The sequence below is a fragment of the Nycticebus coucang genome, chromosome 16 (assembly GCF_027406575.1).
Source record: "Nycticebus coucang isolate mNycCou1 chromosome 16, mNycCou1.pri, whole genome shotgun sequence".
NCBI lineage: Eukaryota > Metazoa > Chordata > Mammalia > Primates > Lorisidae > Nycticebus > Nycticebus coucang.
The window spans coordinates 6,625,311-6,652,736 of record NC_069795.1 but is presented as its reverse complement, the minus strand read 5'-3'; the positions used below and the strand labels follow the sequence as shown (position 1 = coordinate 6,652,736).

General features: G+C 36.9%; 1 protein-coding gene across 2 annotated transcripts in view; it reads right to left on the bottom strand.

The window, feature by feature from the left end:
- Positions 1-6,509: 6,509 nt before the first annotated feature.
- The window catches only part of BRWD1 (bromodomain and WD repeat domain containing 1), a 127,646-nt gene continuing 106,729 nt past the window's right edge, over positions 6,510-27,426 (bottom strand). Inside the window, exons 37-41 of one of the 2 annotated variants that reach the window (XM_053564255.1) lie at positions 23,991-24,157; positions 19,083-19,309; positions 17,367-17,528; positions 16,229-17,131; positions 6,510-13,903 (exon numbers count right to left, since the gene is read on the bottom strand). In XM_053564255.1, the coding sequence (XP_053420230.1) occupies positions 12,756-13,903; positions 16,229-17,131; positions 17,367-17,528; positions 19,083-19,309; positions 23,991-24,157 (2,607 nt within the window). In that variant the 3' untranslated portion in view covers positions 6,510-12,755. The remainder of the gene's footprint in view (positions 13,904-16,228; positions 17,132-17,366; positions 17,529-19,082; positions 19,310-23,990; positions 24,158-27,426) is intronic. The other variant, XM_053564256.1, reaches the window with a different exon arrangement.

Sequence of the window (27,426 nt, the reverse complement as noted above, 5' to 3'; positions counted from 1 at the left end):
AACCTTTTAAATAGCCTTTCATTAGTAAGTATGTGATTGTTTCTGAATTAGTCTTAAAACGTGCTGGAAGACAAAGTTCAAGGAACACTTTCTCCCAAGCAAGAGTGAAAGGGGGAAAGTGTATCATAGCTTAACTGAATGTGAAAGCCAGTACTGCAATGACAGTCAGTACTGCAGTGAGTTAGTACTGCAATGACAGTTAGTACTGCAATGACAGCTAGTACTGCAATGACAGTACTGCAGTGAGTTAGTACTGCAATGAGTTAGTACTGCAATGACAGTTAGTACTGCAGTGAGTTAGTACTGCAATGACAGTACTGCAATGACAGTTTCCTGGACTTAGTTGTGATGAAATACACAGCACTGCCTGCATTTGGGGATTTTGTCAGTTTCTTCATAGGTTAAGTACTACTTCGGGGTCAGAGGGAGCCTCTTGGGATTAAAAAAAGAAAACAAAAATCTCAAAGTTGCTAGAGACATGTTCCAAGACATGGATTAATAAGGATCCACAAAAACATTTACAGGAAATCGGTATTTAGCAATTTCACACATCTATTGCAAAAAAGTTTTGAGTTTTGAAGCAAAATTTGAACATTAGGGGTGGCGCCTGTGGCTCAGCGGGTAGGGCGCCGGTCCCATGTGCCGGAGGTGGCGGGTTCAAACCCAGCCCCGGCCAAGAAAAAAAAAAAAAAAATTTGAACATTTAAGAACAAACGATTTAAGACCAAATTGGGAGCTAGTAAGAGTTTAGGAAACTTTGAGTATCCTTTGTGAAACAGTATGCAAGATTAAATATGTTTTGTTTTTTTGTAGAGACAGAGTCTCACTTTATGGCCCTCACACAGCTCACAGCAACCTCCAACTCCTGGGCTTAGGTGATTCTCTTGCCTCAGCCTCCGGAGTAGCTGGGACTACAGGCGCCTGCCACAACGCCTGGCTATTTTTTGTTGCAGTTTGGCCAGGGCTGGGTTTGAACCCTCACCTTCAGTGTATGGGGCCAGTGCTCTATCCACTGAACCACAGGCGCCGCCTGGATTAACAATATATTTTAAAACTACCTTAGGACTCCTGGATTAACTGGTGTAATATAATGACTAAATTGCAAAATATAAAGGTTGCTCGGGCACCACTTGTCTTAGTCCTTCAGTTAAGTAATTTGTCATTTTTACCAGTAAGACCTTCAATTTGATTTCACAATTCCATTATTAAGAAATATTTTCTGCAAAGCTGATTAGAATTATGCAAATAGTAAGTAATGGTAATACATCTGGCCATGACTTTAAATTTTGCATACATTTGGGACAGAACAGTTTCACAAGAAATGTTAAATTTTAAACAAATGCTTACTGCATGCAGTTACAATAAATTTAGGCCAAGCACTTAAAAAAAGGGGGGGGGGGCAAATATATGTTCAAATTAAATACTAAGCCAGAAAAGGGATTCCATTGTGAAAGACAAAATACAATCTCAAACAGTAACAGAAATTAACCCCACCACAGTAAATTATAAATTCAAAGCTTAAATTCTTTCATTACACTGACATTGCTAAAAAACTTCCCATAAAATAGGCTTCCTTAAGACTTAAATATTTTTGCTTTATAGTATTTGTTGACATAATATACCCAGCAAGAAATTAATATTGTAAAGTAAGTATAAATTTAGGACTAAAAATAAGTTTAAGATTTCATACAATGCAAAAATCAAACCCCATGCACCTGTGATTGCAGTTTATTAGGAATTCTTCCCTTTCTCACCTGTACTAGTAACACAAGATACTGGGGAACAAGATTTCAGATGAATGTATACTACAAAAAGAGCAAAGGACACAGACTCTGTAGATTAGAATATTCTGGCTTATGCATTAAAAAAAAGAAATCCCACAAAAATAAAGCCTTTTTTTTAAAAACAGACATGCAAGCACACACAAATTTCTGAAGTAAGTAATCTAGACACTTGGTCCATCTGTATAACCAAAAAATATGCATTAAATGTAATAAAAAAGGAATAGAAACTTCCAGGTTTCTAGTTTACTTTTTCAGATTTACACATGCAAATCATAAATATTCACAGATTTTTTAAAATGGGAAAACTTGCTTCTATTTTTTCCAATAACATGTTACTATGTTATAAAGATCTGACAGTACATTCATTTAATCTGATAATCTTAGTTTCAACAAATACCTACTGACAACAAATTAAATCCCACTTCAAATAAATTCTTTTTTTGTACCATGACCAGATCTTCTAATCCTAGCAAAGGCCACAATGAAATAAGCCAAATGTGCTGCCATTAAAGTATGTTGGGATGAGACTGCAATGAATCTGCTCAAAGTGTTCAAGTTCTAACTTTTAAGGTGCTGCAGAGAAACAAGAAATAGGATTTCACTGTATCATCTAAAAACATGACTGTTCTGATCCTAAGCTATACTTTCTATTTCCTAACTAAGACTTGCCTCTTAATGAGGCACGTTTCGGCATCTGTAAATGCTGCTACATAAAAGAAATAAGAAAAAGCTGTCACATTCATAGCTTTCATAGAAAAATACATATTCCCTGAATTAGTCATATCAAGTGGTCATCATTCAGTATGAATTCCAGTATTATAAACAAAATCAACAAAATGGACTTTCTAATTGCCTGTTTTCAACATGCTGCACTTCAGAACTCAAAACATCAACTTCCTCAGCTTTGAATTCCCTGGTCCTTGTAGTTTAAATTATTTTAGACCTTTGGGATATGAATGAATTATAGGGATTGGATCTGGGATAAGTTTTTGCTTCACTCAAAAAATAAGTTCATCACACTTCCTTTGGAAGTGTGCCTAATTCCCCTCGCCCTGATTTCAGTAATGACACCAAGTCACAATGGTAAATTTTTATACTTTAACGGGAAACCCTTAAAATTAGCATCAGGTTGAGATTTTGAAGTTTTTTGAGTCTTTGACATTTTTCCTACCTACTCTGTATACTTCCCATTGTTTTCTTCCTCTAAGGAACCAAGTGATTTCAAGGCCCTTGCTTTCTGGAAAGGAAGAGATCCTACAGCAAGCCATTTGTCTTCCCACCTCTCCAACTACAGGCTCCACGATCTATTCCTTCCTCTGGATTTCCTGGAGTGCAGTCTGCACCAGAAGCCTCCCTCCCATTTTTACCCACTGGATTATGGCTTTTAGAAAATTCCTCAAAAGATGCCAATAAGGGATTAACCATAGAGCTAGGAGCAGAATGAAACTGCCAGTTTACTTGTGGCCCGATTGTTTTTGGATACCACTTCTACATTCCCATAGTCACTATTGTGCCTTTTCTTTCCAGGATCTGAACCGCCTTTAAAAAAGCACTTTGCTATTAATATCTTCTAGCTCTTTTTCACTTTCCGAATTTATGGTGGTATCATCCTCTTTATAAGAATTCAGTAATTTTTTCTTAGCCGCAGCAGCAGCATTTCGATGGGGCAGTTTTCTGCTACTCTTCCTAATCCAGACATTTTCTGGTCCTGAAATTGTTTCTTTTAGATTACTCATTATCTTTATTTGCAGCAACAGGAGCACATCTGTGGGGAACTTTGTCAGGTACCATTTTTGCTTTCAGAGTTTCACTAGGCATTTGCACTGCATCCTTCTGATTATGCATACATGTTCTCATTTTTGTATTGGGCTGTCTTTAGGAACTGATTCTGAAAAATGAGTGAAAGTTCATGTAAATGCAAAAATCTTGTAACACAAGATTTTACTACTACTTATATTCTCAACAATGCTCATATCCTAAACAATTTTAAAACATTTGCTAAATAAATTTAAAAACAAATGATAACACTAAAACTTTCTGACACTGATTATCAATTTACAATTCCTTACAATCTATAAGGATAACTGTCACTTAAAATAGCTGCAGACTTATAAGAATGGAGTTAAAAATTCCTTCATCATGAAGCCACTCATCTAAAATCACTTTAAAATCCAGTTTTTAAAATAAAACCACATTCACTTTAACTTTTTGGTACCATTTCTAATCCTCCTTGTTAAACAACTTTAAAATACTCAATTCTGAAATAATTTCTTTAGAAACTAAACACAAAGAAAAGGCTATCACGACTATGATGACACGGCATCAGGCTTCAAAAGATCCTTAAGGTTTTTTAATTCCAAGACCAGTCTTTCCTTTATTACAGAAATTGTTAAACCGGTCATTAGACAAAAAGAATTTGTACACTCATTTTACGTAACTGCAATGTGACTTCAATCCTATAATTTTTCAAATAGTTGAGTATTTTTTATAATTGATGTAACATTAGTTTCACTGTTATTCAAATATTTTCTGACCTAGTTACATGCCACACATAGGATTAGGATAAAGATTCTAAAAGTAATTACACCCATATTTAGAGTGCTATGACAATGTGCACTAGAAACCTAGCCAAACCTAGCCTAGCCTAGCCTAAGGGATCAAGGAAGGCTTCCCTGGAGGAAGTGTTATTTTAGAACTAAAAATTGTGGAGGATTTACCAGCCAAAAGGCAAGACAAAAAGCACTCTGGAGAAGTCAAGTCCTTCACACAAAGTAAGGCAATTTCCAGAGGGTGGCTTGGGATCATGGGGAGTTGTGCAGAGGAACTACATGTTGCCAGACCTACCACTCCATGTTTACCAATCATGGAAGAACTCAACTATTTTTATTTTCGGCAAAGTCTTAAAAAGTTAGATTTTCAAATTTCATACATCTAATTAGTACTCTCCCAGTACGGAAGTAGCATTTTCTTGTACGCATCTGAAGTTCACTACCCCCTGAACTTTAGGTCTTTCTTGTTGACAAGCTAGTCTTGCAGCCCGGGAGAGTCAAATTATCTAAACTTGCCTTTAAGATAGGGCGGCGCCTGTGGCTCAGTCGGTGGGGCGCCGGCCCCATATACCGAGGGTGGCGGGTTCAAACCCGGCCCCGGCCAAACTGCAACCAAAAAATGGCTGGGCGTTGTGGCGGGCGCCTGTAGTCCCAGCTACTTGGGAGGCTGAGGCAAGAGAATCGCTTAAGCCCAGGAGTTGGAGGTTGCTGTGAGCTGTGTGAGGCCACGGCACTCTACTGAGGGCGATGAAGTGAGACTCTGTCTCTACAAAAAAAAAAAAAAAAAAAAAAAAAAAAAAGATATACAATAGTATTGACAGGAGAAGGTACGATTCCATCTGGAGTTTCCAGGCATTTTTCAGTCAAGAGAGGCTGTAAATCACTAAAGTAACCACAACTAAGGTCTTGTATCTATATTAGACTTCTGAAAACTCCATAGTGTTACTATTAAGTACTAGAAAATGTGGGCTTTTGGGTCAGGTACTATCAAGAACTCTGTTATTCTGCAGCAATGAAATACCAACTACCAGCCAGCTTAGTTTTTTTCTTTTACAGAGGTGTTTACCTTTCTGTTACCAAGCTGATTAAAAGGCAAACAAGTGCAACTAAAAACTGCTTTCCATGGACATGTTCATAGAGCCAGAATGACGAGGAACCCCTCTACCCTCACAATGAAAAGCCCTTCATTTTCCCCTTAGTCTGTAAAATTAAGCTTTCTCTAAAATCCAGAAAAGCTCTCCCCCAAAACAGGTTAAGAAATACTATGTTCAGAGCAGTCACATCATACACACTAGTCCCTTTTGCCGATTGTTATTCACACGGTTTTCCAGTAACATTCTAGGGACGCCCATGTCTTGTGTTTAAATGCATGTTACCAGGCTGAGATGTTCATCACTACTTCCATGCCCTCCTTACCTCCTTTGGGCAGGCTGTGTAGGAGAGTGGCTTAAATCACAGTGTTTAGCCACTCCAAAGGCTTTTCTTCTTAGGAATTTTAAAATTATGAACTAGTACCTCCAACAAATCAACTCCTAGGGCCAAATGAATCTTTAACATTCAATGTTAGATCAATGTTAAGCAGACACTAGAATATAAATATACTACGAAGGGTAAATGAAAATTTCTAAGTATATTTAACAAAATTAAGGTAAATTTGTAGTTTATAGCGGGATGATAATAAACTGGTACTATCTATACCCATTTGCATGTTGAAAAAAACACAGCCAATTTATTCCCAACATATCTGCCCAACTAAATATTACAAATAAAATACAATCTCAATTAAACATTTGTAGTAAAATTATTTAAGTTGTAGCAATTATAGAAATAACTATACTGACAAGCTAGTAAATACTAACTATAAGATACTTTAATATTTGTAATCCAGAATAAAGGAAAAATTAAGATTATGAAAGAAAAAAACTAAAATTAGGTTTTAAAAAATACTTTTAAGGGAAACTTGAACTTCAAATAAAGAACTATGCCCAGAGGGGAAAGTTGACAATTTTGCATATAGCAACTACAACCTGATAAAGCTGTGTCTAGGTTTTAGACAATGAAACAGCAATTTTATAAAGATAGAAACAATCTGAGCAAAAACAGAAAAGTGACTGTGGGGAATTAATTCAAATACATATTTTTAAGTCAGTGTTAATTTTATTATCGAAAACTTGGGAAGTTATAAAGTGCTTTACTCTCCTTGAGAAAACTAGTTTTTAGAAATGTATACAGGATAATCCAGAAGTTAGAAATTGAATGTATTAGGGTACAAGCTTAAGAACTTTGGAGGATGCTGCTCTAATACATTTGTGACAATATCATTTAATACTAAGTAAGATCCCATAAATCCTCAGGTTCCCCCAATGATGTTGTGTCAGTTACATGCGCTGGGAAAATCACTGAGTGCCTGTAGCACTGCTGCCTTCCTGTAAACGATCTCCGATTGGGGTGTGGTAAAACACGTTAAGTATCGGAAGGGTTTCCATCTGGGGTAGCACTCCATGACAATCTACCTGAAGGGCCACTTTAAACTGTAACTCACAGATATCTGTGTTCTAAAACGACCTGTGGTGAATAGAAGCTTGGATATAGACAGGACAATTCTGATTCTAAATATTAATCTCTAGTTTCTATATTTTAAGGATTATTCATATTCCAGTTATGGTATTTCATCATACAAAACTCGCAAGTCCAAAAATTTCACATCATTACTGTAGAAGTATTAAAATTTTTAAATCTGTTATTTGTTAAATTGAAGCATTTAAACAAAATTGAGTATGATAAAATGTCTGGCTAAAAATGAAAATATACTAGCCTATTTCATACACTCTTCTGAAGTCCTGATATTACTGATCACTGTTGTTGATAGATAAATCAAATCCACATAGCTGGAAATGATGACCTCCCTTGAGCAAGTCCTTTATCAGACCTGGTCCGGAGATGTCCTCTCTTGTCTGCCCTTCATTGATAAGCAATGAAATGACCCCGGAACTAAGAACGCAAATAGCATTTATCAATAATCTTCATCCTCCCAAAGCATACATTTCCAAAAGGATCCCATAAACTGAAATATCTTTAGAGAATGGCCATAGAATAAAATGGTTTCTATTAAGTCAGTGTAAAACACTTTTCTATTTTCTAGAAGCTAATAACATTGTAGTCTTAAACTTCCATGGCAGCATCAAGTCAAAAATAATTCAGTAAATTGGAATTGTTCTTCATGAGTTTAGTTATTCTTAAAGTTATTACCATCGGAAACAATTCAGTAAACTGGAATTGTTCTTCATGAGTGTAGTTATTCTTAAGGTTCAATTTACTTAATTATGGCACTGCACAACCTGGAAATTTGTTTTGGAACTACACCCAATCTAGTTCATCACAACAGATTTCTCTCATCCCTAGAAAATAATTGGTAAATCATTCCTACAATTCTCAAAAGATCTAATGGCTACTGCCAATTTGATACAAATCTAATAGAATTTAGAGACCTATGCTTACCTACTCAATTAACTTTTTCTAAGAGATCTTAGAGCATTTCACACTAAATGTAGGTAGAATAAAGTAACAGAAGTGAATACTGGGTTTTCAATCTACCTTATTACTTTAATGCACAGGGACAGGGTCATCTCTAGTAAAAAATCCCTTTTCAAGCAATCTCACTTCAGTTCCTCCCAGCTCGTATTTACACCTTGCCTCCATCTATTTTGCCTTCACAAGAAGAAATTACCAGTAGGGAACTACGTAGGGTAAGAGGTAAAGATGAGTTGCAAGGGAAACTGCCTGCCTAGTGGAGACCTTACGACAAACCAGCTAGGGTACGCGGCTTGGAGTGGTTTTTGTTTTGCTTTTAAAAAGTCTTTTGCTATTTTAAGATGGCAGGGCTAAATTTTTATACTCTGCCATTTTAGTTACTAATTAAATAAAAACAGGTTCCTAGATAATTAAATTAATGTAGAACCTTAAAATATTTTATGCTAGAGTAGAAAAGTAAAGATTTGCTTTTCTGACAGGCTCCTGTGATGACATGGTTGAAATTTTATAGGTGAACTGAATGTGAAAATGCAGTCTGAGGACTTACACTTAGAAATTTAAGTTCAAATAGGTAATTTCTAAATCATTTACTTTGTGGAAGAAAGGGTCAAGCTGCTATTGTCTATACATTGTCTAAGAGATCTCTCATTTCAATTAGGTCAATTAGATTGCCTCTGCTCTTTGGTAGTCCAAATTCCCATTTAAGAGTTTTAATAAATGTTAACACTTACCTTAAAATTGACATAAGAACTAAAATATGACCAGAAAACAAGGTCTGGCATGGATAACGACATTCAACAAAACAACCAACCCTGCCACACTTGAGAGACAGATGAGCTGTCTAGTCATTTACATGCCGCCTTCAGATGTGAACATTGTGACTCTCTCCTCCCTCCATCAAATCTAAAGAGGCCAGCACATACCAATTAAGAATCTTGATATTTTTATACCTATTTAACAATATATTAGGAATCAGCTTGGATGATTGGTAAAAATGTCTTTAACGATGACCAGGCAACATTTGTAATTTAAGAGCTTAAAAAACTTCTTCAAAGGCAGAACACAACCCTTAGCATGACATCCTTTACCCTTCAGCCCTTTCTTTAATTCACCATTTGAACTACAATAGAATTAACATTTACTAATCTAGTTGGAGCCTAATTTTTTTCCACAGTGCTCCATTTTCTCCCAAGCTTTGACAAATTTATTTGGTTTGGTCCTTATGTTCCCAAATACTACATAGGATAAAAGACACTCTCAAACCGTTAAGCTGCCACTTTCCTAGAGTTTGTTTCAGTATTCTCTGATATCTACAGAAGTTCAGAGGTATAACTTTAGAAATAACTAACATGTGAAGGTCTCTTCTATGATGTTCTGTTGGATCATCATACTAGAATTACTGAACTATTATTTCCACACAATGTAAGAAAACTACAGTGTTTGGTGGTAACTGTTAAGATAGCTGATAAAGTAAATATTCTGACTTACTGATGAAAAGAATGGAGCTGGCTATTTATTTCAACTATCAAAGGGCAAAAGGACCTTTTTCTTGCCACTTAAATGTTACTTGAAAAGCAAATACATTGGCACCTTTAACAATGTTCTTGCATTCTACTGATATACAGACCTCTAGGGTTTTTTTTCCAATTGGCCTAATCAACGTCAACTTGTACTGACAGATTAGAATTCTTCCAATTTATAGTACCATACATTGAGCTTAATAAATTGTGTTCTGAATATTCTAAAGAGAAAAGTCTAGAAGAGACACGGAATGCAGTGCACACCCAGTATTAGAATTTTCTCTGAAGAGGTCATCAATGAGTGCATGGAACTTAGTGATGCATGTGATTCTTAATTTTTGAACAGTAATAATATGTTATTTTTATTGGTTTGTTCTATATCCCTTTTTCGCATTTACACTTCCAGGTTTTGAAATGCCTTTTCTTAAAACTTAAGTTCTTTCCCTCTAGTTTCTTATAAAATTGATTCCTTTTTAGGTACAACTTTCCACTGTGTAGAAGAAATCTTTCTGTTATAACTTTTCAAGGATTACTAAATTGAAAAATGACTCAATCCAAGATTTTTCACTAAAAAAGGCGGGGAGGGGAACAATGACCACCCTAGGAATTACCTGAACATGGGATTAACTTTTCTTTTTATTCATAAGTTATTTCACATTATAAGTACACCCTTTTAAAGTAAGTAGATCATGAAGAAAATGCTTTTTAAATCCCATCTTTTAAATGTTTGCTATCTTTTTTCCTTAATATGTTTAGTAAAATTAGTCTTTCAAAGGAACAAAAGTCAAACCTGAATACTTCAAAACCTTTTTTTGGAATTCATAAATGAATAAATTCACAGGACTTTGGACATACACAACAACTACAGGAAACAAAAAGTAGAAACTGCTTTTTCATATACACCATTATGTTGAACTCCAAGTGCAAAGGAAAGCGATAGCACTGATATCTAGATCCGTTCACATTCAATTTATAACCTTTTGTCTTTTTCTTAAGAAAAATACAAACTGATCCTGAACATTAACGTGTATCTGTGCATTAAATCCCTGTGCACTTTGCACAAAGTAGAAGAAAGTCAAACATGTTCTAGTGCTCACTGTAAACACTGTCTACTATTAATGATTTATTAATTTTCCTTAAAGGTACTTAGGAGTGTCACATATTCAAAATTAACTTTAGGCATAGCACCATAACCAAAAAAACCCATAAAAAATGTCTGCACATCCCTTAGCTTTATTCCAGAACTTGAGAAGCTACCATTGTCATTCATGCTGTTAAAGTCACCAGGCCTAGTCTTGCTTTTTCTGATGAAACCAAATCTTACTAAGCCAAAAGACTACTTCTATAAACAAGGATCTTAACCATTTAGACTGAAAGAAAAATTAATAAATGGTTGAGCAACAATGACCAATTAAAGCCAAAGAATGAGAATAGTTCTATTAATAAAATCTAACCTATCAAACTTATCAATTTACCAAAGCTTCATGTACTTACAAATGTACTTTGTATTTATTTATGGATTTTTTGGTATTTTTTTTTTTTTTTTGCAGATGATAGTAAACATGGAGTTAATAACCCTGAGAACAAATTATAAAACAAATAAGCTTAAGAAGAATTTATATAAATTAATGGATCTGATGTCTATCACCAGTTCTTAAAATCTGTTCATTTCTTCAGGTCAATGGTGGAGGACACATGTATCATGAATTAATCTGTCTACCATACGCTTAACACAAGCTTTAAGAAAATCATAATAGTTCTGAAGTGTTGACAGCTCTTTAAGCCACCACACGAGAGATAGATAATGTCCAAAAATGTCCCTTTCCCCTACAGCAGAGCAGAAAGAAAAAGTACCTCCTACCATGTTGAATGGAAAAGATAACTAAAAGGTAGGAACACTTAACACCACTCTCTAACAGTGATACCAAAGTCTGACACTTTTCCTTATCTGCCACCTCAAGGATTCATAGGAGAGATGGGTTAATTTTGTCTAAAATCAAACACAATTAGGGCCAATAAATAACTTAAAGGCAGGAGTACTGTACTATACTCCTTACCTACTAAATATGTAAACCATTTGAATCAAGTCCATCTTCAGGCACAAACAAGCTAGGAATGGCCACCTACACTGGAGTAGCGTAACCTATCAAGTATTTGGCTAGAAAATAAATATAAATATTTGATGATGTAATAAAGTTTCACTTTAAATGGATCCCCAAATTACTTTCCCACAAAAACATGACAGTTTCTTACATTTAGAATAGAGGTCACTATTAAAGATACACTTAGTTCCCCCAGCAAAGAATGCTTAGGATTGCACACGGCAGCAGTAAACTAAAAGAGATGGAGAATGACATTTAACTATCTTCCCATTTAGGTAGAATCTGCAATTGCACTCTGTAACCAAATACGACTCTACAGTTTCAACACAGATGGGTGAATCTACATATTAACACATTCTTTTAGCCCTGTACACTCTATTAAAGAACACACTTTCCCTAAATCTAAGGCACACAAACTCCTCTATTTCACAGAGTAAGATTATGGAAGGGCAAGATTTTGGAGACCAGGAGTTCTTGGACAGAAGAAAAATTATACAGCATTTTGTTAGTGTACAATTTAAAAGAAAATTCTGTGACTATGCTTTAGCCTTAAAGTTTTAAAATATGCAAATAAAACATTAAAAATAATTTACCAGCACTTTATAAGTTCAAGTTTGTAAAATAAAATTATGTTATTCTTAAAAAGAAAAAGAGAAAGACCCAAACAACATTTGAAAAAGAAAATTGGAAACCATTTCAATGAAAATGACCAAATCTGGTATAATGCATTCTACTCAAGTAGCCAGGGAAAGGGGAAAAAAAGTGGTAGGTACCTTGTCTACTAATCATGGTTACACCTTCCATGATTATAATATCAGTATGCACATAATATTTATGAAGAATCCGTAAACATAGGTTGTGAAATTGTTATACTACTATAGGACAGGGGTTAACTACCACCTCTTGACAAATTCCAAAAATAACTGCATGACACTTGCTACCATGAAAGTAATGCTCATTGGTTTTGCTAACCAGGATGTCTAGTGTTTTAACATATTCAAACTCTTGCTATATGTAGTCAAATACTGTCAAAATACATCTGCCCCCAAAATGAAGCATATTTTGGCACCTGTGCTGAATGCTGCTTCAAAGACCAGCAAGTGCAAATAAAAATAACAGTCATGATTTAGTCACATTCATAACTTTTCATAGAAAAATATAAATACTATATATTCCCTGAATTGTAAGACAAAAAAATAATTTCAACAGCCAGCTTTCACCATAAATCCCAGTCCACTTCCTCTTAAATGAACCAGCTTTCCCTCAAGGTCATAAGGTGCAATCTAACACATTTTCTAAGCTTCTATCATCATCCCCATCATGGTATCTCACAGTCCTTCTACCCTGATTTCTTGTTTTTATTTTTGAACGTCGAAGAACTCTTTTAGATTTTGCATAGTCCAAATCCTCCCAGTCGTTATCATCCACACTTAACCTAGGACGTTTGCTTTGTCTTTGACGTCTCACAGTTTTAGATATGTTAGCTGTAAAAGTTTTACCTTTTCTAACTACTTTTGCTTTTCCTTTTGTTTTTCTCCTTTTGGCTTTTGTATTATCAGTACAGTCAATATCTGATTCGGTAACAGATCCCAAATCTGACGATTTGGGACTAGTGTCAGGTCCAAACTTTGAACTCTCAGTTGTTTCAGAAATCTTCACATTTTCCAATTCAGGGTGCAGTCTCTTCCTTTTTATTTCTGTCTCTGCTGCTTCCTGGGAATCCTGAATCACTTTTGTCTTACTGAAGGGAGCCTTGCCATAGGTCCTGAGTCTTCTGCCATTCCACCTATGCAGCCCGTAATTCAGCTCCTCTTCAAAGTTATTCTCTGCACTAGCTTTTTGCGTCAAAGTTGACTCAGAAGAAAATTTTTTACCAATCTCACTGCCTGGAGTATGGCTTTTTGAATCTTCCTCTGAAGACCCAATAGAGGAATTCTTCCTTTTAGAAGGTGCATTTGTTTTGTGACTGTTGGTATGCCTCTGCTTGTGCTCGGAATTCAACACACCTTCAGAGCCCAAGTCTCCACGTAAGGATAGACCAGTATTGTTTGTACTACCTTCTGTGTCAGGTTCAGCTGGCTTACCCTCACAAGCATACTGTTCATTTGGCACTTCACAGTTTACATCTCCCTCATAATCACTCAGTATCTTTTTAGCTGTAGCAGAAGCAAAGCGGATGGGGTTTTTCCTTCTATTTTTGCTTCTAGTGCATATGTTTTCTAGACTGACATCTTTTACATCATTTATGAGCTTCATCTTATTGGCAGCTCTAGTTGTACATCTTCTAGTAATCCTCAGGACACTCCTTTTAGCGTTTGATGATTTCTTTGCCACCTTTGAATTGCTGTCTGAGTCACTGGAACAGACCCTTTTCCTGGAAACTTTTCTGCTTTGTCCACTGTCTTGTGATGCAGAATCTAAAAATTAAAGAGTACGTCTTCTTTTAATCTTTAATAAAAGAGTAAGTCTACAGGAATTAAATGTTTAATATTTGGAACAACTTAAAACCAGAATTCTTATTAACTGGGAGGAGGGGCAGCAGTGAATGGGATGTCCACATCTCTGTTTTTTTTTTTTTTTGAGACAGAGTCTCAAGCTGTCGCCCTGGATAGAGTGCTATGGCATCATAGCTCACAGCAACCTCCAACTCCTGGACTCAATTGATCCTCTTGCCTCAGTTTTTCTATTTTTAGTAGAGACAGGGTCTTGCTTTTTGCTCAGGCTGGTCTCGAACCCATGAGCTCAAGCAACCCACCACCCTGGCCTCCTAGAGTGCTAGAATTAGTGGCATGAGCCACCACGCCTAGCCTGGTCCACATATCTTAATACAGTCATGTGTTGCTTAACAAGGAGATATGTTCTGAGAATTGCATAGAGTGATTTCATCTTACACAAGAATCAGAATATACTCACACAAACCTACTACACTTGTAGGCTGTACCTAGGCTATACAGTATAACCTAACTGCTCCCAGGCTACAAACCAGCTCAGCATGTAACTATACTGAACACTGTAAGCAACTGTGATACAGTGGTAGCTGTGTATCTAAACGCAGGGAAGGTGATGCTCTGCACTATGACTCTCTGACAGCTATATCAATAGGCAATAGTTTTTCAGCTCTGTTGTCATCTTACGCACCGTATGACTGTACTTTAAAACAGCAGCTTTTTCATCTCAGCACTATTCACAAGAACACCACATTCCTTTCAATAACATCCCATATCCTTGACAGCTATTTATATTGATTGACACGAATACAAACTAAACTGTTTACCACTACACTAACATATGGAAATCAATCATTTAACACTCAGCCTCCTTAAAACTCTCTCTGACTCCACAAATTCCAATCACACAACTACTTTTTACCTTAGCTTTCGTATTTTTCAATCAATCCCCATTTACTAGGGGTACAATCTTAATTCAACAAAATACTTCACCATTCTGTCTTCCAATTATTATCTGTAAAATGGACAATGATAATAGTACCTAACTCAGAAAGGTATGAACACTAAACTGAAATGTAAACCATTTACAAAAGCTTCCTGATAAACAGAAAAAACTCAGTAATGGTTCTGTTAGCTGCTGCTATTTTTATTACCACACTCATTTTAAGCAGTCCTACCCTGTCTTTCCTCTTCTCAAGCTGTCAACACCACAGCTGGTATGTTTATCACACTTTTCTCAAGCCCATAGTACAATACCCTCATTACCAATACAAAAATTGAAATCTTTAGTGGAAATAATTGTTAAGGCCATGATTGCCTATTTGGTGAATAAAGTATAGTCAAACAGGTATGCATACACATAAGAATACAAGGGATGGGCCCTGGTGTGGTAGCTCACACCTGTAATCCTAGCACTCTAGGAGGCTGAGGCAGGAGGATCCCTTAAGCTCAAGAGTTCAAGACCAGCCTGAGCAAGAGTAAGACACTATCACTACTAAAAACAGAAAAATTTGGCTGGGTGCTGGGGCTCATGCCTATAATCCTAGCATTCTGAGAGGCTGAGGTAGAAGGACTGGTTGAGCTTTAGAGTTTAAGACCAGCCTAAGCAAAGTGAGACTGCACCTGTCCTACGAAACAGAATAATTATCCAGGCATAGTGACACATGCCTGTAGTCCCAGCTACTAGGGAGGGTGAGGCAGGAGAACTGCTTGACCCCAGGAGTTTGAGGTTGCTGTGAGCTAGGCTGAGGCCTTGGCATACTAGCCTAGGTGACGGAGCAAGACTCTGAATCAAAAATTTAAAAAACAAAACACACATTATGGTTGGCCCCGTGGTCCTACCTACTTGGAAGACTGAAGCAGGAAGAGCCGTGGTCCTACCTACTTGGAAGACTGAAACAGGAAGATTGCTTGAACCCAGGACTGGAGTTTGAAGCTACTGGGAGCTAGGCTGATGCCACAGCACTATAGATTGAGCAACAGAGTGAGAGTGTCTCCCCGTGCACTCCCCCCCCCCGCCCCAAATAAAAGATGAACAGAAAAACCTAATAGGGAATGCATGGGGCAGAGAGAAATAGCTAGCAAAGGGAAATTTAAAGGGAATAAAATAGTATTTGAAATGGGGATAAAAGCACAGTGAGGGTGGTGCCTGTGGCTCAAGGAGTAGGGCGCCAGCCCCATATACCAGAGGTGGTGGGTTCAAACCCAGCCCCAGCCAAAAACTGCGAAAAAATAAAACAAAACAAAAGCACAGTGAGATTAAATCAGTGAACGAAGGTTAAAGTTTTAAATTACCTTTCATAAAATTATTTGGTTTTTCTTTTGTTTTGTCATCATCTGACTCTAAATCAGTCTCAAACACATGATCTGAGAAACACTGGGACACAGCACTAGGTTCACACTTTAGATTTCCTAGAATTGGGTTCACTTCCATTTTATGACATCTACCATCTTCTCTATCTTGTTCTTCAGATTCAGAATCTTCTGAATCACTCAAGATCTTGGTTTTTTTAAAGAAATTAGCATTGTTGTGAAATGCATTATATTTCCTACCACTGTATTTTCCTGGTTCAGAATCTGCTTCCTCTGAGATACTCAGTGCCTTAAGTTTCTGCCCAGATGTTGATGGGCCAGCAGTCCTGTTATGCCCATTATCTGAATTTTGACTTTTAGAGTCTTCTTCAGAAGACTCTATTTTTAGAAATTTTGTTTTAGAAGTTGCTGGAGCATGGGACTTATAACCATTAGCATGCCAATTTTTCCGGGCTACCCGCAAATCACTTTCTGACTCTGAATCTCCATTTTCGGATTCATTGACAATATTCTGGGTAACATAAGAATTGGATACTGGTGACACCTGATGTTGGTCTTTTAGTTCCTCTTCTTCAATTTCTGACTTTAAGCTCTGATCGTCTTCAGAATTATGTAATAACTTTTTTCTAGCTACAGCAGAAGCATTGCGGTGAGGCAGCTTCCGTCCAGAGCAGACGCTTTCAGAGCTAGAATTCTCCTCTACATCGCTCATTAGCTTTATCTTACTGGCAGCCACAGCAGCACACTTGCGTAGGACTTTTCGGTTATTTCCAGCTCTGGCTTTTAAAATTTCACCTGTCTCCAATGAATTGTGATCAGAGTCACTCAAGTAGACTCTCTTTCGAGTAGCTTTTCTGCCATACCCATTTTCTAAAGAAACAGGACCTAGAAATAGAGTGACAATAAAATTAGAAAGGGTTCCCTTATTTTAACATTTTTTAATGACTTTATATTTGTAGTTATTTTCCTTTGTAATGCCAACAGTGATTTCCTCTAAATTAAAAAACCCTAAAGGATATTTAAGCATATGTAGATGCCTTAAATTCAATAATCCATTTGATGTTTAACTTCTCAATTTTCTTGATAAACTATTTCTCCAAAGTCCCACTGAGTCTCTCACCAGTTTTTCTTTGAGCAGCTCTAGTTCTGGTCACTCTAAGACTTCTTGACAGCCCACTACGTAAGGAGGATTCACAAGCTCTTGAACTCTCTTTACTTTCCTCTGAACTATTGGAAGCTGAAGATGATGGAGAAATAGCTAAGAAATCTTCCATTTCACTTTCTAGGAAAAAAACATGTAAACAATTAATTATATGTATTTGTCTATTTTTATACACAGAAGCAGTTACTTTCTAACATTATACTAAAATACTTAGAATGTATTTTTGTAAAACTGTTCCAGGAAAATGCTGGTAAAATTTTTGGCATTTAGAGCCAGGTGTGGTAACTTCATGACTGCATGCCCCAGTGTGAACACAAGATATTCAAATTCCCTACCCCTTCATCCAAACTTAAGAAATGCCTCTTGCCAAATAAAAATTTCATGAAAGTGATTGGGAACATATTGTTAAAAGACAAAAATTTTTGTCCATAATCAACCCAACTCTATGTTAGAGAAGAAAGTGGCTGTGTTAGAAAGATATCAGAAACCAAATTGTGTTTCTTCCTGGTTTGCCTGCCGTGGCTACTCCTCCTAACTCTACCACCTGTCTCCCTGACTCCCTCTTTTCAGACTCTTCTCCTCCCCTACATATCACTTCTAATTTGATTAATCTTTCTGAAATAGAATTCATCATGTGACTCCTTCATTTAACAAGTGACCCAAAATTAAGTTATCTAAATTCTTCTGCAAGGAATGACAGTCTCTAAACAGGCTGTATTCTGTTTGATCCTATTCTTTGTGCTATCCCCAAAATGTAGTCTTTTCGTACATAGAAAGTACATCCTGGGTGGCGCCTGTGGCTCAAGGAGTAGGGCGCTGGTCCCATATGCCGGAGGTGGCGGGTTCAAACCTAGCCCCAGCCAAAAAAAAAAAAAAAAAGAAAGTACATCCTTCTTTCTTTTAGTGCTTTTTCTCACAGTTGCTACCATGCTTGAAAAGCCTCCCCTTTATCTACAATCCCATTTATAATTCTTCCAACATACTCTGATTGGACATTTTAAGCTATAAATGCATCCCTCAAGACACTGTATAAATTCTATTGTGGAACAATAGCTTGCTTGTCTGACCTTCTCCATAGCATTTTATCAAAGCTCACTTCTATTCCAAACTTTTATCTGTGGGTGTATTTTTCAATATTATCAATACCACTTAATTCTGATATTGGATAACATAAAACAAGTGAAAAGCATTAAATTATAATTGTAAATAGTATACTATCACATACTACATTAAAATTACTCAGAGAAATAGAGAAGTACAGAAAACCAGAGTCTCGTTTATACAATGCTAACAAGCCATAGTTATGCTACCAAAACAAGGGCAAAAAGAGTGTGCAACTTAATAGGCCATCAACTTTGAATTTGAATATTGATTATCAGTATTTTTCCTTAAACAGATACAAAAATGTCAATGTTATACACAAAGTGTGCGGAGTATTTATATCACATTATTGAAAATTTGAAAGATTCAAATTTGCATAAAACGTAGATGTACCATTTGCAGAACACAATACTTAACAACCTCATTCTGTTTCTGTTTATTACTTTTGTCTCTTCCATTAAGGTTTCTTCAGTATCAAGGCCATGTCTTTACTTGTGTTTTCACCTAAATGCATAGTAACTAGCGTGTTACACATTTAGGTGCTCAACAGCTGAATAAGGTTTTACTTCTCACCAGATAACACAGAGCCATTTGTTAGAGTTACAGGTCTACCTCTTCTCATTTTTTCTGATGATCCTGCTGAATCTGAAGAGTCACAAGAAGTAACACCTGAAGAGATCCCAGCACTTGTCTTGCGTGTTGCAGAATAAGCTGCCCTACTTGAAGCAGGCTGGGCAGGAGAATCTACCAACTCAAGGATTGCTTTTGTCTGAGATTTTAACCGCTTCTGCTTGATATTTCTGGTCAAAAATATAAACAATGAAAACAGTATTTAATAGAACATAAAAGTAACTGGTTCACAGAGAATGTCTAAATAAAAGTTATTATTTGTAATCTGAGAATATTTTATGATCAGGATATTAAAGTATTAACTTATTAACACTTTATTCTGGCATTGATGACTTTTAGTATTTCCTTACTCTATACTTAAAATAGCTATATTAAAATCTGAAGTAACAAATGATCTAAGAGTTACAGAAAATCATTTGAAGACCTCAGGTTCTTTAGGATTCAATGCTAGAAGGAATCAACACCTATATAACTCTGGCCTCAGTAGGACCCAACTTTCTCTCTAATCTCTTATTTATTATGCCCCTAAGGACAGCATGAGATTAAGAGAAGAAACCAATTAAGACCTGAAAAGAGAGGAAAGGTTTTTTTGTAGACACAGAGTCTCACTTTTTCGCCCTTGGTAGAGTGCAGTGGCATCACACAGCTCACAGCAACCTCCAACTTCTGGGCTTAGGCAATTCTCTTGCCTCAGCCTTCCAAGAAGCTGGGACTACAGGCACCCGCCACAATGCCCCACTATTTTTTTGTTGCAGTTTGGCCAGGGCCGGGTTTGAACCCACCATCCTTGGTATATGGGGCCGGCGCCCTACCCACTGGGCCACAGGTGCCACCCAAGGGAAGGTTTTTTTAAAAAGAACAAACTAGTCATTTTTCCAATACCAGATTGCACACCTAACCACACCAGCTCACCAGGACTGGCCTCTGAAACATGGATTATGGAAAGAACAGTGAAAGCTGAAGGTAAACTAAAAATATAGCTACTATTCATGTTGAGATGATACTATTTTCCTTTAAAACAAACAAAAAAGACCTTTTAAGGAGTCTTTAAAATAATCATAATCATTATTTTGAAGCTTAAAAATAATAATTTTTTTTTTGTAGAGATGGAGTCTAACTTTATCGCCCTTGGTAGAGTGCTGCAGCATCACACGGCTCACAGCAACCTCCAACACTTGGGCTTAGGTGATTCTCTTGCCTCAGCCTCCTGAGTAGCTGGAACTATAGGTGCCTGTAACAATGCCCGACTATTTTTTTGTTGCAGTTTGGCCGGAGCCGGGTTTGAACCCATCACCCTCGGCCTATGGGGCGAGCGCCCCACCCACCAAGCCACAGGCCCAATAATCATTACTTTTGGCTCAGCGCTTATAGCACAGTGGTTATGGTGTCAGCCACATACACTGAGGCTGGTGGGTTCAAACCCAGCCCGGGCCTGCTAAACAATAATAACAAGTGCAACAACAACAAAAAAATCCAGGTGTTGTGGCAGGCGCCTATAATCCAAGCTACTTGGGAGGCTGAGGCAAGAGAATCCCTTAAGCTAGTGGTTCTCAACCTGTGGGTTGTGACCCACAGGAACTGTATGAAAGGGCTGTGGCATTAGGAAGGTTGAGAACCACTGCTTTAAGTCCAAGACTTTGAGTTTGAGGTTGCTGTGAGCTGTAATGACACTCTGTCTCAAAAACAAACAAACAAACAAAAAACATAATTCTTTATGCTGTAATTTTTCCCCCCCTTGGAGACAAGAGTCTTGCTCTGTCACCCTGAGTGTCAATAAAGCATGAATATTTTAAAAGAGTTAAAAGCTTTCCCTTTTTATCCTGTGTCCTTCTAAACTGTTATACTTTTCCTTAGTATAAAGAGAAAAGGGCTTTTATAATAATAATAAAACGAAAAACCTAAGAAAAACAGAAAAACCCAAACTGAGAGTCATTTTATAAACGAATGATCCACACTCTTCGAAAGTATTAGTCAAGAACACAAAGCAATGGCTTGGTGTCCCGTAGCACAGTGGTTACGGAGCTGGAGGGCTCGAACTTGGCCCAGGCCTGCTAAACAACAATGACAACTGCAACAAAAAATAGCCAGGCATTATGGTGGGTGCCTATAGTCCCAGCTACTTGGGAGACTGAGGCAAGAGAATCGCTTAAGCCCAAGAGTTTGAAGTTGCTGTGAGCTGTGATGCCACAGCACTCTACCCAGGGCGACAGCTTGAGACTGTCTCAGGGAAGAAAAAAAAAAAAGATTGGAAACAAAATTTTAAATTAAATAGGCATATCATCTAAATGTAATGCATGATCTTGAATTAGATCTGGATTAGTAAAAAAGAATTTGTCCTAATGACATTATTGAGTCACTTGTAGAAATATAGATAAGGTATTCGCAAATCACACGAAATATTTAGGGCCAAAGGAGCATGATATCAAAAAAATACTTTTTGGTGATTCAAAAGACATAAGTAATAGAAAAAATGTTAATGTGGCAATAAAGCAAATATGGCATAAAGTGAATGAATCTAGGTCAAGAGTACATGGGAGTTCTTTGAATATTCTTACAACTTTTCATAATTCTGAAATTATTTCAAAATGAATTTTTTCTTTTTTCTTTGCAGTTTTTGGCCGGGTCCGTGTTTGAACCCGCCACCTCTGATATATGGAGCCGGCCCCTATTCCTCTGAGCCACAAGCACCACCCTCAAAATGAGTTTTAAAAAAAAGAGATAAGGGAAGACTCACATATTACATTGTACATAACACATGCATTTGAACTACAAGTTGCAAAGCAGGTGACGAGAACTAGAAATTTACCTAATGGGTATGTTTTCTCTCTTCATGTGACTCTTATTCTAAATATTTGGGGGAGGAAAGGTGTGAAATCAGGAATTCAAATCTCTCATCCAAAAGACAAAAGTAAAACTTGCCAATACAACCACTTCAGAACTCTGGAACTTACCCCAAAGCATAGAATAAATCAAAAGTGATTGTTCAAGAAAAACTACAGCACTTATGAAAAATAGTAGATCCTACGGCATATTACCTTAAGAGCTATGAGGACTAGCAGGGGAAGGGGCTGGCCTCCTGTGAAAAGCTGTGTGCTCAAAGGCATTGCAAATAGTAGTGACTGCTGGCAATCCAGCAAGGGCAACATGATAGCTGTGTCAGGCTATGATACTGTTAGAGTAAGCAAAAGTTCAGCCAAAATTTAAAAGGGAGATGAGATAGCATTAGGAGTCTGAAAAAGCTCCATCACTTTCCTGGGGTTCTGAAAGGATGTGCACATATTTAAGAGTCCCATTTTACTCATCCCGGACTGACCCTGAGACCCTATGTCTGATAAAAAATAAGCAGCTAGACTTGTAGCATGGTAAAACAAGCATGGTAGACTTGTAACTGCCTTAACTTTAAAGTACGCTCTGTCTCATACACTGACCCCTAAGCTATGCTCATTGACTTAAGGAAAGTGCCAGGCTTGCAAATAAATTTTAGAAGAGGCGGGGGCAGGGAAGCAACAAAGACTTCAGTGGCTGCACACTGCAGGGAAGACAGACCACCAAAGTAGTCCTGGCAAGACACTGAGGAAAAAAACAAAAAGAAAAAAAAAAAAGACAAAGAAACAACAACTATCACTGAGGAAAAACGAATGAGAATCCAGAATTGCTGTTAACAACATGTATCAACAATAAAACGTGGGAGAGACATGATTTCCAGAGCTGCCAGATTATATCATTTAACATGTCTAAGATTTCAGGCTGGGTGTGGTGGCTCGTGCCTGTAACCTCAGCACTCTGTGAGGCCCAGGCAGGTAGATTGCTTGACCTCAGGAGTTCAAGATCAGCCTGAGCTAGAGCAAGACCCTGTCTCTACAAAAAAAAAAAATAGCCAGGTATTTGTTGTGGATGCCTATAGTCTCATACTCAGGAGGCTGAGGTAAAAGGATCACTTCAATCCAGGAGTTTGAAGTTGCTGTGAGCTATGATGCCATAGAACTCTACAGAGGGTAGAAGTGGGGATGACAAAAACTGTCTCAAAAAAAAAAAAAAAAGAAAGAAAAGAAAAAGTGTAGATTTCAACATAAAATTATGAACCATACAAAGAAACAGGAAAGTATAACCCACTCACAGAGGAAAGTATGTGTTCAACAGAAACTAAGAATACTCAGATGTCAGTTCTGTTTTAACAAATATGACATTTAAATAAAATACTAAATTAAAAAGTTCAAAAAACAAAAGGAAACAATGTTTACAGAACTAAAGAGAAGTACTGTCAACAACTAAACAAATAGAAAATATCAATAAAGAGAAATTATAACAAAGCAAACAAATTCTGGAGTTAGGCTGGGCATGGTGACTCACACCTATAATCCTAGCACTCCTGGAGGATGAGGCAGGTAGATTGCTTAAGCTTAGGAGTTCAGACCAGCCTGAGCAACAGGGAGACTCATGTCAACTAAAAATAGAGGTGGTGGACACCTGTAGTCCCAGCTACTTGGAAGGCTCAGGTAAGGGGACTGCTTGAGCCCAGGAGTTTGAGGTTGCTGTGAGCTATGATGACGTCATGGCCCTCTATCCAGGGAGACAAAGTGGGAAGGAAAAGGAGAGGTGGGAGAAGAGGAGGGGACAAATGACAATTTAAATAATCCTCGGTAATTACAAACCAATGCAAGAGCTCTATCTTCACAGAAATGTTCTCAAGGTTAAAAAAAAAAAAAAAAACCTATGACTAGTCTTTTCTAAGTATGCAGTACTATACTTAATACAGAATAAGAATTTCTAACCCAATAATAAAGCATCACAAACTTAGATTAAAAAAAAAAAAAAAAAAACTGCAAACAAAGCTTGCCATAACCAATTCACCTGGTACTTTTGTTAGCCTGACTGACACCTTTACAATTTTGCCGTTGCCTGAACCTCTGGCTTCTTCGACATTTTTCACTGAATTTTTGACCAATTTTAAAATCAGAAGTGATTTTCTTCATTTTTTCTTCAAATAAGGCAGATAATCTCAAGGTCATACTGTAAATCTGCAAAAACAGAAAAGCAAAACTAGAATTACAAAATAGCTTTACAAGTATTTGAAAAATAACTTTGGTCACTGAGATTACTTGCAATATATTTTATCACAGCTTGTTAATAATGGCTGTTGCTTATTTTTTTAATTTCCAACTCCCTTCCCTCAATGACATCTGTAAGAAACAAAGTATCAAATAGCTACCTCTCAGATGGTAAGAAAGTAGTTTTAAAACAAGGAACTAGGATCTAGAATTCAGGACTTACGATCTATATGGCAGTGTATCTCAATTTTTTTTTTCCATGTTAACATCTTATGTACAAACTCAAAAATGTCCCTCCTTCTTAAAGTTAGATGGGAAATTGGTTAACTTTAAGGCAGCTATTCAGGCAGCAACAGTGCAGTATATCTTTGGGGCACAGGAACAAAAGCACTTTTATACCAGTCTCTATTTTGCAATGTGACTGCCTTTGATGTCACCACGTAACTCTAAAAAATGAATTACAAACAAAAGAACGCCTGTATACAACAGAAAAAATATATCCCAGAACTTCAATGCATATGAAAGATTGTATTTTAACAATTTGTATAATTAAGTAACAGCAAATTTATAGCAATGTGCTAAGTACTACGGTAAGTAACTTTTGGTACAGCTATGTATTTACAAAAGTACCCTATATTCCTCCACAATCACTCCTAAAAACAAGTCAAAAGTCTAATGTTCAAAAGGTGAATATTAGTGTTGTATGTAGCAGTGGATGAGGAAGATCCACTCCTGATCCTAACACCAGAGAACTTTTTTAAAAAAGTATGAGGGCACAGTGGCTCACGCCTATAATCCTAGCATTCTGGGAGGCTGGGGCAGATGGATTGCCTGAGCTCACCAGTTCAAGACCAGCCTAAGCAAGAGCAAGACTCCCGTCTCTTAAAAAAAAAAAAAAAAAAAAAAAAAAAATCAGGGCTATGTGGCAGGCTCCTGTAGTTCCCAGCTACTAGGGAGCCTGAGGCAAGAGAATCACTTGAGCCCAAGAGTTTGAGGTTGCTGTAAGCTGTGATGCCACAGCACTCTACCAAGGGCGACAAACTAAGAGTCTGTCTCAAAAAATAATAAAATAGATTAAAAAAATTTTAAAAAAAAGAATGACAGAGATATGACTACATGCTTCTTATACACACACATACAAATAAATTTGTTATCATACTTAATTTGGAATAAACTGATATTTCCTTTTATTTTTATATATATAAAATTTTCTTTCAAACATGAGTAATACCTTAAGTTACCAAACTTCATCATTAATTACCTTAACAAGATAAATAATTTCTTGTTTCAATCATATTAAACCTCTAGTCTGAAACCTCTGGTTTGAAACCACTGGTTAGGTATCTCTGATCTGAAACCTCTGGTTAAATCATGTATCACTTTCTTATATATTTTCTCAGCTTCCATGTACAATTCAATAATATTTCTTAATTGAAAATACACAGTATTTAACAAATCTGGTATTAAAACTGACAACTAGCTCTTCAACATGACCAAAGGCATTTATAAAAATACACAGCTAACATCATACAGAAAAATGAAAGACTTTCCCCCTAAGATTAGGAATGAAACAAGATGCCAGTCTTCAACACTATATTTAAGTTTAAGCCAGAGGAATAAGACTGAAAAGAAGTAAAACCATCTCTAGTCATATACGACATATCGTATATAAATCAAAACTCCCAAGGAATCCATAAGAAAGTTCTTAGAGGTAATAAATGAACTCATCAAAATTAAAGGTGCAAGATGAACATGCAAAAGTCAGTTATATTTTTATATAGGATGAACAGAAGAAGGAAATTTAAAAAGCAATTACACTTAAAATAGCATCTAATGTAGCAAAAATCTTGGGAATATTTATTAACCAAGGAGGTATAAAACTTGTATACTGAAACTATAACAATCACTGGAAGAAATTAAAGACCTAAACACACGTAAAGACATCCCAAGTTAAGAGATAAATATCTCTGAAAATGTTACTACCACTTGCCCACAGCAATCTACACAATCAATGCAATCCTCCCAAAATTCCAAGAACCTTCTCTGCAGAAATGGAAAAACTGATCCTCAAATTTGTAATGAAATGCAAGGAACTGAGTAAACAAAACTGAAAAAGACCAAAGCCAGAGGACTCATACTTGCCGATTTCAAAACTTACTGCAAAGCCACAGTAAGCCAAACAGCATGTTACTGACATGTAGACATATATTCAGAGAGATACACACCACATGCAAATACTAACCCAAAATGGATCAACAGCTTGAATACAAGAGCTAAACCATTAACTCTTAAAACATGTGGGATTAATCTTCATGATATGGGATTTGGCAATAGATTCTTAAGGAAACAAAAAAGTAGATAAGCTTTACCAAAATGAAAATCTTTTATACAAAGGACATTACCAAAACAGTGAAAAGACAACCTATAGATATATAATGGGAAAAATACTGGAAATCATGTATCTGATAAAGGTTTACTATCCAGATTACATAAAGAACTGCTAAAAAGGGTGGCGCCTGTGGCTCAGTGGGTAGGGCACTGGCCCCATATACTACTGAGAGTGGTGGGTTCAAACCCGGCCCCGGCCAAATTGCAACAAAAAATAGCCGGGCATTGTGACGGGCGCCTGTAGTCCCAGCTACTCAGGAGGCTGAGGCAAGAGAATTGCCTGAGCCCAGGAGTTGAAGGTTGCTGTGAGCTATGTGACACCATAGCACTCTACCCAGGGTGGTAAAGTGAAACCGTCTCCACAAAAAAAAAAAAAAAAAGTCCAATTTAAAAATGGGCAAAGGGCTTGAACACATTTCCCAAAAGAAGAAAAACAAATGACCAATAAGCACATGAAAAGATGCTGAACATCATTTTGTACTGACTACATTTTCTTATTTTCTGTACTATTGATGCTGTAGCATTTAGAGATTGAATCCAAGACAGCTAACTACCTTCCCAGGGCAAACTAATTCCCAGAGACAGCAAATGAGTTCTCTGTATTCCTTTAATATACAAATCAACCAATCCAGAGGTCACATGCCAACCACAAGATCTATCAAACACTCATACAAAAAGCCAATACTCCTCAGCCCTAACGTACCCCAAAACCAGGTACCAAAAATCCTGAAACCACCCCTACAGCCCAAAGCCTGCTAAACTGCTTACTTTGCCCTGCCTTGCCTGACATCGGAAAATGCAATGAAGGCTCTGAGCCTTGCTCAATCCTGTCCTCCTTTCTGTCTCCTGAC